We start from the raw sequence: 15,418 nt of genomic DNA on the forward strand, positions 1-15,418 counted from the left end.
AAACCCTGTAATTAAACAAAGACCAGGACCTTCTAAACTATGTGCTGCTTAATAGACAGCGAATACAGACTCTGATGTGTTGAAACTTAGAATCCCCAAAAAGCTAGCATATTCCATATCAGGTATTCTTAAGAATAGGGTGTTACAATAGTTAAGACAGGAACCAACAAGCGATGAAATAAAATACATGATAATATTGGCATTCCTGAGACTGAAACAAAACAATTTGTCAACAAATTAAATCTGGTCCTTCAGTGTCAGTCCATCATTAACGATCACTTTGAGATACATACATACAAACATACATACATACAAACACATATTTCAAGCATGGGCATTAATAATCTTCTAGCTTGCCAATATATCAAAGCACTTCTTTCCATAATAAGTGTCCAGGCTGTTCTAAAAAATATCTAAAATTAGTACTTGCTTTAATGTAATTCGGTAGTCTGTTCCATGCATCAGCTGCTCCCTAAGAGAACCAATTAGTACACTTGTCATTCCAATAGAATCTTCTACATAGGTTGTCTGATGATTCACTAGTACATGTTGCTAAACCCAAACATTCCCAGAGGTAGTTGTCACTAAATGCCCTATATACCTGAATAAGATCTCCTCCTAGATATCTGTAATAGACACTGTACAAGTTCAGATATTTTAGTCTTTCATAATAACTTAAATTTCACATCCATGGATGCCCTTGGTATATTTCCTATGTGTTCTTTCCAGTTTACTCATGCTTGTTTTCTTATAAGGTATCCATATTATTATTCCATACTCAGGTTTGGGTCTAATGTAACTAACAACCAACTTCATCATTTTTGATTTCCCAGTCTTTATAATCTTTTTATGCAACATATAGTTCTATAACTATCATTAACCAATTGGTTGATATGATTAGAAAAACTCATAGCTGAATCTACCCATATATCCAGGTCCTTAAATGAGTCTACAGTTTCAATCACTGTGTGCTGTATTAAATTTTCACCTTTCAGTTTGTCTCCCAAATCTCATATGCTTAGTTTTTGATGTATGTATCAGCATATTATTCTCCTGTGCCCAAATGGTCAGTTAGGTCAAGTTATTTTGCAGGCATGCCTTATCTGTAACACATGTAATCAGTTTACCCAGTTTCAGGTCGTCTGCATGTAGACTGTAGAACACTTCAGATGAAAACGTTAGGTCTAACAGATACAATCTAAACAAGTAAGGGCCTAGTACAGAACCCTGTGGGACACCTTGACTGTAACCAAGGATCTCACCTGTCCAGTTGCTGTACGATGCTTGTCGTATCCTATTTGCCAGCCATATGGCTATCCATCTTATCAACAGTACAATAATACCTAGTTATACTAATTTATTGATCAGTGTTTTGTGTATGACCCTGTCAAATGCTGAAGTTAAATCTATATAAATTACATCACACAAAATTTTTCATTCATAGCTGTTATTATATTGTTATAGAACATCATGTTACAGGTGGTAATAGATCTGTTTTCAACATATGCATGCTGATATATGGTTTCAAGTCCCAACCTATCCAGTTCTGACAATAACTTATCCAGTATTACCTTCTGCATTATTTTTGCACAACATGAAAGTAGACTTAAGGGTCTATATGACTCTGGGTTTGTCCTACTCCCCTTTCCCTTGAAGACAGGTTTAATAAGCACACGTCTCCAATCTTGAGGAATCTCCCCATATTTATATGATCTAGTTAATAATAGATACAATGGTACCGTAAGTTCTTGCTGAAATGTTCTCAAGTCATTGTTGCTAATTATGTCTCCTCCTTCTGCTTTATTTGGATCCAGTTTGTTCAGTTCTTTTTCAATATGATCCAATTGGATTCCAGCATCTGGCGTTACCTGGATGTTATTAGGACACCTTATCGCCCCTTTTGTTGAGCCAACCTGCTTTGCATAAGATTTTGTAAATATATCTATAATCTGTTGTGTCTGAGAGTAAATTTTAGAATCTGCACACAGTTTATCAATTTGTATCCCTCTGCTCCTTCCACATCTTGTGTATCCATAAAAAGGTTTCCTATTATTCTCAATATCTTTATATAAATTTTCTTCAAATTATTCTTGATCTTGTCTCTCACTATGCTTAATCTGTTTGTCCAGCTTGTTTATTTCAGTTTTCGAAGTTGTAGTTCGACCTGTCTTCCATTTCTTATATTTTTTGTCTCACCTTAATCAGGTATCTTGCTCTTATGCAAATATATCCCCCTGATGTTATATGCCTAGCTCCTGATGTTAAACATTTTTTTGATTTTTTTGCACTCAAACAATTTCTCTTTCAAAACTTTCCACATTCCATCTGCAGTTTTTCCACTGAACACCTCACTCCAGTTAGTTTTACATAGTGACTGTTATGCTTCCATATAATCTATAATTAACCTTCTGTGCATTGGTTTAGATTTCAGTTTGGCAGAAATATCTAGCAACAAATTAACCTTTATTAACCCCATGATCACTGTACATCAGTGGTGGTAAAATGACTTGAAGTAACAGTAATTTCTTTAGGAACACAAACAGTGTCTAGTATCTTCCGTCCCCTGGCAGGTTTTTTACTATCTGAAGCAACTGTTTTTCCTGAATATACGCTGTGAATAATTTCTTTACTAATGTTGTTGAATCAATATTATTCCAGTCTGTTTCTGGTATATTTAAGTCCCCAGCTAATATTATTCTTCCCTATTATTTTTCATGCAAGAAATGTATGAATACCTTTAGGTCATCTGCAGTTGACTTTTGGTGGTCTGTACACTCCAACAGTTGTTATATCTTCCAGGGTTGTCTTTATTGTCATAGTTACACAGTCTATAGTATCAGTGTTATCATTGAACCTAAAAAGTACAGCTTGTCTCTACTACAGTAAATGTCAGAAGGAAAGACTGGCATAGAACAATCCCTAAAGAGTTATGTGAACACTGTCAATTGTCTTGATGCATTGATCTGAAGCAGATTACTGACCATCCAGTCATTAATGCATTCTAGGTCTTGCATCAAATGGTTGAGAGCAAAGAGACACTCCTCAGGGGATGACAGGTAAAGCTGGGTGTCATAAGTGTAACATTGATATTGTAGAAGTCCTGAATGAATAACATCCTGTAGCAGCAGCAGGTATATGGTGAGGAGAAATATAACAAGAATGGGGCCCTGCAGTACCCAACAATGTAGAGGGTGGAGAGCAACTAACACCAGATGCTGTCCTGTGAGTTTGTCCAGATATTTAGAAGGTAAACAAATCTGGGGCTACACCAGAGATAAGTTAATAATTCTTCAAACAATCCAAAAAATATCATGGTTTAGTGTATCAGAAGCTAATAGGCATCAGTATGTCTGTTAGGATCAGAAGCACAATGAAGGTGAAGATTGTCATGTAAGACTGGAGGGAAAAAATCAAATTGAGTGTAGATTGCTCAGTATGATTTGGCTGACCTCTATTGGCTAAATGTGAGCTTAGTCAATCTAGAATTGAATGACTGAGTGAACATATAAAATGAATGGTTGTACCACCAAGTTAGTCACTTTTACACTTGACTAGAAGACCAGGTCAAGAGTATGATCAAAATAATGGGTGACATTGGAAACTTCCTGAGTTAACCTGAGTCCATTCATAGTTAAAAAGAATTATTTTCCAAAATCCACCAAGTCTTTGTGAGCTCTGATGCTGAAGTCTTCAAGATTCAAACATCATGGATAATATACCACCATGGAAACCAGGAAATCTGTGAACTTCTGTTGAAATTTCCTCACAAAACCAGATGGACTGTACAGGGAAGACATTCGTAGATTACTGCCCTTCTCAAGACGCATGTAAATAAATTGGTTATGCTAGCCATAATCTGTTTCACATCCAAAGCTGACTGGTTGATTATGATAATAATAACCTTTCCGCTATCTGGTCAAGCCGTGGGTGCTAAATAACTGAGAATTCAAGAAGAACTAATAATGCCAATATAGAACCAAAGTTTGTGTCCCGCCATGTCTGTGATGAATGCTATATGCATGTCCCACTTCAGATCAGACAGGTGTGCAAAGAGCTAACATTTGAATATAACATCCAGGTTAGGTTCCCACCTGCAAGTCTGTGAAAGGAATAGATATCTTCCAGAGCACAGATTATCTGGGCCCCACTTTGCTGTTTTTCCATGTAACAGGGTTTAAAATGGACAGGCATAGGCTTAGTTATTCATTGGCAGCGATAACAGTTGAAAGCTAACTTTGAGATAAAGATATCTTGATAAAACATACTTGAATCATAAGGAATTTCTTGGAAACAAATCAACAGGGAAATACATTATGGAAAATAAATGGTGGTGACACCCAACTGTTACCATGAAAACAGTCTGCTCTATAATCATTTAAGAAAACTATCTTCTGACATAATCTGATAAAAGGCCAGGGCAATTTTTAGATAAAGAAGGGGCAAAGGACCCTGGAGTTAATCCCTTAAATACATAATTTTCATACTTAATGGGAAAGATAACCTGGTCTAGGAAATAATAAGGAAGAGGAGTGGAAAACCAAAATTAAAGCATGGTATCTGTTATGTAAGAAGTAAAAACTGTAAAATTCAGATGAAATTTAAAAAATTAACTTGCAAATATCAAAAAAAAAATCATATGTACTTCTGAGTTGCATGCTAAATGTAGGATGAGGCAAAAAAGGCAAAATAAAACTGAATCAAATGCAAAGGTGGTGAAAGGTACAATTAAATGAGTACTTAAAAATAAGTAAAACAACACTGCTACCAGTTGCTGATGCATCTTTATTCAGTTGTGCAATTGTATTTACATGTAAGTACAGAAAAATTATTGCAGGTAAGCAAAAGAGTAATAAGGTAAGAGAGTTTGAATCCAGTCAGACATGAAAGCTGGAATAGAACTAAATAAAATAACTGTAGGAATTAAGTACTAGTTAAAATATATGCGGTGAAGGAGGTCTGCCCCAATATATGCTAATAAGAGTCCTTAAGAGAAAGTAAACTTGTGAAAGGAAATGGAATTCAGAGCTGAGGCATCCTTACAATGCAAAAAATAAAAATCAGATTTAGTAATAAAGTAAACAGTAGCTGACATGGCTTAGTTCACAGTTGTAAGGCCCAATCAATGAAAGAGTGCAAGAGTGCAAAAGTAGTTAACCTGCAAAAAAAAAAAATATATATATATATATATATATATATATATATATATATTAGTTAGGTAATATCCTGTAATATATAAATGCTGCAACTGGCCAGTTTCGTGGGATAGTCGAATATCAGGTTGGAAACTAATGTGATAAATGGACTGACTTCCAGAATCACAGAAGTAACAGATACTTCTACTTTAAATAACAATCACATCCATAAAGACACAGGGCAACAGGTATCATAAGTCATGATTTACTGACTCAAGCTAAACACTACATGTGATATGCCTAGTACTCCAGTAGACCAGAGTAGGTTCTAAATTACAAAGTAGTCAGTATCTAGAAAGTTCCCTTATTTGATCATTTTGATTATCTCTGTTTTGGTCCCTACTCCGGAGCAGTAATTAAGGAGTCTTAATCCTCACCACTGACACCGGTGAGAGACGGCTACTAGGAGCAAAAATGGATACACACAATATTTTCAGATTGGGATTTCTGTACCAAGCACAATTTACCTTAAGATCACACAGGGCGCACACTCCAAACCTGGAGGCTGGACTCTCTGTCTCTCTCCAGGCCCCAAGCAAGACTCTACACTGACCACTTTGGAGCTGTGTGTCCCTGTTCCAAGTAGATGACACACACACTTGGATATTTGATTTCAACACACACACACACACACACACAAAAACACACCTGGGAAAGGCTGGCACGGATTTACTAGCTGTGCCCCCTCAGCCCAGACTATAAGGTAATTATACTTCCACTAGTCAGCTACGCTAAGGCTGTTACAAGGATACCCAATTATATTGAGTAAAATTAATACTAATACAAATGGAAGAGTTTGACTAATGCAGCAAGGCTTTCGGGAATGGCAACAATGTCACTAAAATAAGCTTAAGTACTCTCAAGAAGTTAAAAGTATTCTGTAAAAGACCAGCCACAATGAAAGGTATTAAAAATATGTAATAATAATATAATAAAATAGAAAACACAAGAATACTTAATATCTAGTTGCAGTAAACACCAGAGTTTCAATCACAGGGGATATAAAAATAACACAGTTTAGATAGATTAACACAGATGCAGAAAAACAATGCTTAACTAATCTCACTATATTTTCCTGACTGTCTAAAGAATTACTGTTCCCTGCTTACTTATTTAAGTAAGGCAAGATGATTGGTGCTGAGTGGCTTACTACAGCAAGGCAATATGAGGTGTGAGGGTGCGTGAGATATCTGAGAGAGATCTTTCCTGTCAGGTTCTAAAGTGCTACTGTGAGAGTTCTGGAATATCTCTCAGCAATATCTAAAAAAATAATTTCAGCGCTGGTTATAGAATGACATCACATCTGGTCACCTGATTCTGGTACAGCACATACCCAGAGCTTTTCTAAGATCTATTGCAACATCTGAAAGCTATAAAACAACTTAAAAAACTTCCACCCTTCCAGGGTAGCAATTATTTCACCCATAAGGACAATACAGTAAGATTCCTAGTCCTGGTTTTCCCAGACACTTGTTTCTGGCTGCAGTCAGACCTGGAAGATAAAATCTTTATGGCCGAAACCAACCCATTTAATTTTCAACCTATTTTTCAAAATTAGCTATACTGAGATTAAACTCTTCCCTTCCTGAATTCTCTATTAAAATATATACTTTTAATCAGTTATAATAACACTGTCTGACATACATGTATATCTCTTTTCTGTCCAGCAGGACCCACTGCTGATGCATGTTTCACACAAGCAACTTTACAAATGCATTTGTAACACAAACATCTGCACAAATCAAATCAAATGGGATGATTAAGGTTAGTGAACTCCATGTTTGGATCTCAAGCCACACCCCTGATGTTATCACCCTAAATGAAACTTGGCTAAAACCCCAACACCATGACAAAGACTTTCTCCCTCCTGGCTATAGTAAACTGCACCTTGACCGCCAAAAGAAAAAGGGTGGTGGAGTTGCCATTGTTTACTCTAACCACCTTACTCTTACAACTCCTAATAAAACTATCCCGTCCCTTTCCCTTGCTGAAATACTGACAGCCAACCTTGTACTTAACACCCATAACCACCATCACAGTAGTACATATTCCTAATGAAATCATTATTCTTGATGATGTCATTATTAATTGGTTAACTCTGTACCCCAAATTCTTCCTTACACATTAACTTGTAGGTCCTTACTCAACTTACCACTGATGCCACCCATACCAACAACTCTCATACACACACAGTACCCTTATCGACTGTATTCTAGTTTCTCATCCCTCTAAATATCACAATCCTGAAACCCTTCCCAACACACTAAGTAACCACTGCCCAATAAAAGTACTTCAGATATAGCCCTCACTTTACTAAACAGCATAGATTTATCACATGCCACAAGCTTACTAACTTCCACCTAGACACCTTTAAATCTTTTCTCTCTAAAGTTAACTGGAATTTCCTTACTCAACACCCCCTTGACAAATGCTATCCTGTCTTTCAACTCCACCTTTCTCAGTAGTCTTGACTCGCTTGCCCCACTTCACACAGTCCATATTAAATCTAATATATCTCCATGGCTATCAAATTCCACTTGCATCCTAATGAAAAATAGACAGAGCATGGAAACATGGATCAAAACAAAGCTCCATACAAACTTGCTAAAATACTAAGAACTTAGAAATCAGACCAAAACGTATATTAATAAAGATAAAAGAGAATTCTACTATAATCCACCCTCAGCCTTGAAATATAACCCCCAAAAATGTTGGAACTCATTAGACCACATACTACATCCTGTTGGTCCCTACTCCCCCAATCCTTGTCCTGATAAGACTCCCAAAGATACTGCCTCCACCTTCAACACATATTTTATTGACTATATCCAAACTATTTAACCCCAGTGCCAATTCGTCTACCTTTAATAATATTTCAAACCACTCTCTATCAAATCCCACTATACTCTCATCAGATACTTTTTCTGTCAAACCTGTACCCACTAGCTACATCAAATCCCTACTCTCTAAATTCAAACCTTGCTGAGCTTCTGACAACATTCCTTCCCTTTTCCTTCGGTTAGCTGCTGACTCACTTGCTGTCCCTGTATCTATCTTAATCAACCGCTCCATTTCAGAGTCCAAGGTCCCTTCCATATGGAAACGATTTTTCACTCTACCAATATGTAAAGAAGGTAACTCCTCAGACATCACCAATTGCCATCATCTCTCCTCTCTCTAAAGTTCTAGAAAAATGCATACATAAACAAGTTATGCACTACCTAGTCTTTGAAAATCTGTTCACACCTACTCAACATGGATTTAGACCAAAGCATAGTACTATTACTGGCCTACTATCATTCCTTAATACTATATCCCTTGCCAGAGATAACAACAAACTTGTCTCCTGCCTATTAGATCTCTCTAAATCTTTTGACACCGTCTCTCACCCTTTCCTTCTGCACAAACTAACCAACCTTAACTGCTCCCCTGCTACTGTTGCATGGTTTTCCAGCTACCTCACTGACAGAATTCAAGCAGTGAATTGGCAATTTGCACTCTCCCCTCCTCTACCAGTTAAAATGGGCATCCGTCAGGGTTCCATCCTCGTCCACTACTTTTCAACATCTTCACTAATCTTCTTTATTCTTTCTTTCCTCAGTTATCACTGGTCCAATACTCTGATGACTCTGCTATCATCACTATTGCTGACTCTCCCTCCAAACTCAAATCTACAACACAGACTTCCTTTAACTCAGTAGAAAACTGGCTCTCTGATAAGCAGCTTATCCTTAACCCAAAAAAAAACTAAGCTACTGATTTTTCTAACTAAAAACTACAACCACATTAAATCCACTTTCACAATCTTGTCCCTCAATAACATAACATGGGGGGGGGGACTAGCACTATAAACTCCTTGGTGTCATCATTGACGACCAACTTAAATTTGATCTACAGATAAACAACTGTATCAAGAAAACTCATCAGAAACTAGGGCTCCTCTACAGCAACAAAAAGTTTCTCACTAGTGAAGCTAAAGTAACTCTCTCTTATGCCTACCTCCTACCCATTCCATTATATGTCTCTCAAATTCTTACTTGCCTCACCTCCACAGTCCTTGCCAAACTTGAATCTACCTACAACAAGATAGACAAATTTGCAGCCCATCAAACTTACAAGTCACAACACTTTCTGTCACTCAAACACCTTAACTGGCTAGAACTACCTCACCAGCTTCTTCTTCAACTCCAGATCATCCACTATATCCTTTATCAGCCTTCTTACTGTGCTACCCTATCATCTGTCATCTCCCACTATTCACCTGCTAGATCCCTCCGGAGCTCTAACCTAGATCTGCTACAAATCCACAAACCTAAAACTAAGAAAGGATGTATTCTGTATAGCTATAATCCTTCCAAGGCCTGGAACAAACTCCCACTAGAGATCTGGTCAGTCAAGCAACTTAGTCAATTCAAACTAGCCACAAAAGAATACCTGTCAAGCCAATGGACCTGCCTCTGTACCCCCACCCCCCAAACAGCTTATCAGCCCTAACTGCACTCCTCTATCTGCTCCCAACTTATGTAACTTTATTTAACTTTCTAGACCTCGTCTCACATTAATTTCTCTGTCCTAAACACATTACATACATTCTTATCTGCATAATGTAAGATTTTATGTCTGGTGACAAAACTGTTGTTAGTCCTTCTGAATGATGTAGGATTCTAAATCTGACAGACATAATGGTTAGTTTACTTTAGTAAATCCTTGTTTTTCAAGTATATGTTGCTTTGAATATTTTCAGTAAACCAGTTGTTGAGTATTATTTACAAAAATAAGTAAACAATCTGTAGAACATGTGGAGCTTTTGTCCCCGGGCCTCTGCTGAAAAAGGGTTACTTAGCTTAGTCAGACAAAACCAGTCAACAAATGTAAAATAAATAAAAATGGCATAACATTCTTTACAAAACTCCAGCTAGATATGCTGGCATATGTTACACATGCACTGCCCTATTCTCCCTGGTACAGATGGCACTACTTCATGTCATCACAATCCCCTTGATGTAATTCATAGTTATTAGAGGAGTCAGAGCCTATCCTATCACTCACTGGTTATAAGGCAAGTAGAACAGCGCATACACACACTTATTAGCATTTTGGAGGGTCACAATTGCATCTGTGTTTTATATTTTGAAATATTTGGAAAGAAAATGAAGCATGCAGCAAATATCCATGTGATATATGGAACACATACTGACCCTACATAGAAGGCATTTCAGCTGAAAGTTAAATTGGAGAACTAGTGCTGTGAGCCAGACGCATTAGCATCTTGTACTGCCATGCTGCCTGCCTCCATGATGAGTCAGTCTTTTAATATGTAAATTCATCCTCATTTGCTTCCATATTCTTGAACTATCTTCAATGTAGTACACATGTACTTGCCTTATTTGGGTTGGTAGATGGACGACCTTAGTTTTTTTATTGCTTTTTTTTTTTTTTTTTTTTTTTTTTTTTACTTTTTATTGAAATTTTACAACAAAAACACAATAAAAACAATATATACGATAAAAACAAATAACTATTTACAAAACTCCATAACAAAGAGTCTCTATAACAAGTGATTAAATTAATAATTAATATAGACAACTTTGCTTTCTTCGTTAGCCATTCTCATACATATTGCTTGAGCACTGGTGATTTTCAGGTTAGTTGTTAAGCTTATTATTAAACAATACTGAGATATTTGAAAGAAGCTCATTCGCCAACTGTTGCAATTTTCAGTTTGTCATAAAAATGGCTGCAGCAAAATTAATTTAAGCCATTTGGGCTGAATGTGTCTTTATGGCTTTGTCTGTGTGTTATGTTCTTAAATTTTATGAAAATATGTTGGAGTATGTCTTCCCCTTTCCTGATTTTTTTCTTAATTTTACTATTATTTTCATTGTTCTTCTTTCTTTTATTTCTTTATCCTCTTCTTTTCTGTCACCACCATTTATTTTCCATAAAATATTTCTCTGTTGATGTGTTTCCAAAAAATTTCCAGTGACGCAAATGTATTATCAGGATATCTTTATCTAAAAGTTAGCTTTTATCTGCAATCACTGCCAACAAATAACCAAGGAAACAGCAGTTTAAGTGAATATTGTATTGTATTAATGGTTCAAATATTTAAATATAAAAGTCACTTCATTAATTACAACTTAGTTGCCATTTTTTCTGTTTTTTTCCCCAGGAGGATGTACAGAGCTTGCTGAAAACACTGCAGCTCAGCACGAGACAACTTCATCACATGTGTGGTCATTCAAAGGTATGCTGTAAAATACATGTAACTGGATCTTTGAAAGAACAGTGCTCTTGTTTCACTTTTATGCATGGCAATGGTGGTGCTAAAGCCAAACTGCTTCCATTTACTTTTGCTGTATTAGAGGCTTGTGCCAGAGATGATATTAGTGTCATGGGTTCAGTAGGAGCCAGTACCATTCTCTTCACTTTCATGGCATAGTTGCAACAAAGACCAACTTTTTTGTAACTACGCAAATAATGTCTTTCCTCCCCTTTTTCTTTGGTGGATATTGTTGATTTGATTTTTCTGCAGTATATGTTATTTTACTGTGAGGTTTAGCAGCAGTCTTTCCTTTCTTTTTTTACCTGCATCTCCAACAAAGCAGAGAAGCATCCTGTGACTTCAATTTTCAGTAGAGGCTAGTAGTAAACTAAGGAGAATCATGCCATACCGTAGTGTCTGGTATTTTAAATCAAGATGTGTACAAAGAGCAGCAGTCATATGATGAAGTCATGTGTTCTGAAATAAAAAGATTCTGGTGCCTCAGAATTTATGGAATTCTTTGAAAGGTGAATCCACATCTCTGCTACATTCCCACCTTAGATTTATACTTGTAATGCATTTAATTAAAGCTTATGCCAACACAGTAATATAAGAACGGGAAGTCAACCTGTGCTCCCAGCAGCCTGAACCTGAGTGGCATAGTTTAGAGCTGGAGGATCCTCCCAAAAGAGGAAAGTTTGAGAGTTGGATCAGACTCTGAAAGAAGCTCCTGTAGTGGAGCTTGTGAAGATTCATGTAATAGGGTAAACAGTCCATTATGAAGCAAGTGCACAAGTGTGTGCACTTGGCCTGTATTTGGTTGCATATCTACAGTCTTGGGGATAATTGGGACTTAGGGGAGGTTACCAGTAGAGACTTCCCAACACTTACCTACAGAGGAAATGAAATGGTCTAAAAAAGGAAGGGCTAGGCAGAGAGTAGACTTGTATGCAAGTTAGCTGGTTGCTAAAGAAAAATAAGCACCAAAATAATTTAAAATGTGTCTTCATAACCAACATAGCAAACTGTAGAGTGCTTAGCCATATAATTTAGACATCGCAGTTAATAAAAGATCGAAGACCGGAACTCTTCTTATTTGATCTGTGATTGGGATCTTCCTTCCCTCTATTACAATTCAACATTTTATTCTGAAGGTCTTTTACCTGGGGGTATGCTAGACCTACAACAGAGCAGGACATGCCATCACATTCTACACAAGTCTGCCTGTCTGCTGTAAGCCTTCCATTTCTTACAGCTCAGGTCTAAGTCCTTACTTTTGTTGTTGAAAGGTTTCCTAAAAGAGTAAAACTTTCCAATTGTGCATGTCTGCCTGGGAAAGGAGCATGATCTGAAACACTATAAATGCCAGAGGTTCAGCTCAGCCATTTTACTTATTATTTTTATTTGTATTTATTTATTTTTAACAATTAATTTGTTAACCGGGTGAGTGAAGTGGTCCAAAGACCTTTTTCAGCAACAACCTGGGGCAAGTATGCAAGGAGACTGAATGACAAAAATAGAAAAAGATGAATGATACTTAATTAGCAATTATAAGCAAACATATAACAAACTCAGTAACAGAGGTAGCAAGTATAATCCAAGCAGTTTCAGTGATGACAAGAATTACAGCAGAAACAAACTTGTACAAAGTAAAAGTGGTTTAGAATCAGGTAAAGGAGAAGTCTGAGGATAATCTTGAATTAAAAGAGAGCAAATGGTTATTTACTAGAAATGAAAACCATGTTTAGAAGCATGAATAAAATATTTAAATTAAGAAGTAAAAAGAAAAGGAATGAAAAAAATAATGTCTTTGTGCTGACAATGAAAAGGTTGCAAAATATGGGTAAAGTATTATTTGAACTTAAAAGTGAACAGAGCAATTGACCATCTGTAGAGATCTATTCGGAATGAGTTTAACAGAGTTATAATGAGAGACTGGGTGATATTCAGAAAACTTAGCTCTGTTTGCTAACAGCACTGAAATGTTGTGCTTCTTTACTGTGGTGCTAACCACAGATTCAGAGACATGCAAGAGCTGCTTGAGGTGAAAACTCGATAATTTACAACCCTTTTGAATATCTCAGAATTGGACACCTAGTACCAACTGTGCTAGTTTTCCCCCTACCAACCTGTTATTTGAGGGAGAATCTCTTAGCCTACCTTGGTACTAGGATGGTGATGGGTAAAAGTTCATGAGTGACTATAAGGTGGACCCCCATACTGATTCCCAGGTTTCTGTGGAACAATTATAAGTAGGTTTAAGAACGAGAAGGTAGGAACTAGCTCAGTGGCATGCAGAGGTAAAGCCTTGACTACGTTATAAGCCATCTGAGTTTGAAAAGAGGCTCGTGCACCACCTGTAGGAGCTGGTGGGGGAAGAATAGGAGTGAGTGGCCATTGCTGGCTTGCCCACCCTTGGAGGAGGGAGGTGTTTCTGGCTTTCCCACGTGAGTGACACTTAAAAGGAACACTAGTTGTTCCAAGCCGTGGAGTATCAGCCTAATGATCCTGTAGTGCCATTTGCAAGTCATACAGTAAGCAGAGGGGAATTCAGCTTGCAGAGGCATGTTTCTCTTTGGAAGGCAGCATATAGTAGAACTTAGAAGAGGCACTGTATATTAGAGGAGGTTTTCTGCTGGGGGAAGGGGTAGGCTGACTTACAGGATCAGCAACTTGGCCCAATCAATACCACCAGACTTGTATAGGAGTAGATGAGCTTATTGGGATTCCCATGCAGGAAAGAATGGTCCATAGAGCTCTCCCATCTCCCAGCCAGCTACTGCTATCACTGAAGAAATGGGAGGATTGAGTGCAGATAGAGAAACCTTTAGATCGCAATCTGTGAAAGAGGGGAGATACGCAGCATTGGATGTCCATGCACAATTCCCACAAAATAAGAGCTTGGAACTGATAGGTTTATAACATATGAACTTGACCTAATTTGGTTTATAAGGGGTGGGAGATTGGTGTAATGGTTAAGGTGTTTACCTTACAGACACAGAACACAGGGTTTTATTCTCTTATGGGATAATCGGCTAGGTTTAAAATGGCCCACAAGGGAAGGTAGCCTAGTACTAATGTATGAATGTATGTATGTATAAATAAGAAATAAACCAAATTTGTCCTGTGGTTGAAGTGGACAGACTGGGTCATATAAGGTAGGAAAGTTATGCACATGCCATAAAGTTAGATGTTCATGATCCAAGTCCATCAATTTAAACAAACCGTCACTTCATCCACCATTCCTTGTAATCCTTTTGTTGAGAAACCTGTAGGTTCTGCTGTTGTGAATGCTTTTGTTGTTAGCACAGTCCTGATCTTGAGAGAAAAAGAAGGCAAGAAGCATCATGAAAGTAAAAGGAAACGTTTTCGAGCCTGGGAGATTCTTAAAAGTGATGATCAGCTGTTGGCTTGCAGCTGTGGAAATCAATGAACATGTGAATTTGATAAAGAAAGGACTTCAGGGTGGTTATTCAGTGGAATAATTGGGACAAAGAAAAAGGGGAGTATTTATATTAATTGCTAGAGGAGCTCCAATAGTGATGGAAGAGGAAAAAAAGAAGATGATAGAGTTGTAGTAAGAGACTGCTGGCAAGGGAGAAAGATTATGCTGTCATTTACTTATATTTTACTTTAAACTGGCACATGGAGCTTAAGAAATTGTGGGAGAAATAATCAGCTTTCATCGGGGAATATTACTTGTAGGTGGGGGACTGGTATTTGATTTGCAACAGTAAGGATTTATCTGGGGGGCCTAGAAGGGGAAGTATAATAAAAAAGGTAGATTTTTGAAGAAATTTATGAAAATATTTGGTATGGAAGATGTAAATTCAGTAGTAGGAGCTCAGAGAGAATTTACACATTACTCCCCAATTGCAAAAACTGAGCTAGGCTAGACATGCATTATATTTCACAGGAGCATGTGCATTTAATTGAAAGCTTTGATACTCATCTAGTAACT

The 15,418-nt window shown here is 37.2% G+C and overlaps 1 protein-coding gene across 3 annotated transcripts in view; it reads left to right on the plus strand.

Annotated features, from left to right (window-relative positions):
- Nucleotides 1-15,418, plus strand: part of FANCD2 (FA complementation group D2) — a 1,694,389-nt gene that overhangs the window by 1,609,902 nt on the left and 69,069 nt on the right. For all 3 annotated transcript variants that reach the window (XM_044077594.1, XM_044077597.1, XM_044077595.1), the window contains one exon: nucleotides 11,365-11,439. In XM_044077594.1, coding sequence (XP_043933529.1) covers nucleotides 11,365-11,439 — 75 coding nt within the window. The remainder of the gene's footprint in view (nucleotides 1-11,364; nucleotides 11,440-15,418) is intronic.

Source organism: Protopterus annectens, chromosome 7.part0, assembly GCF_019279795.1.
Source record: "Protopterus annectens isolate FY-2018-M chromosome 7.part0, PAN1.0, whole genome shotgun sequence".
Lineage (NCBI taxonomy): Eukaryota > Metazoa > Chordata > Ceratodontiformes > Protopteridae > Protopterus > Protopterus annectens.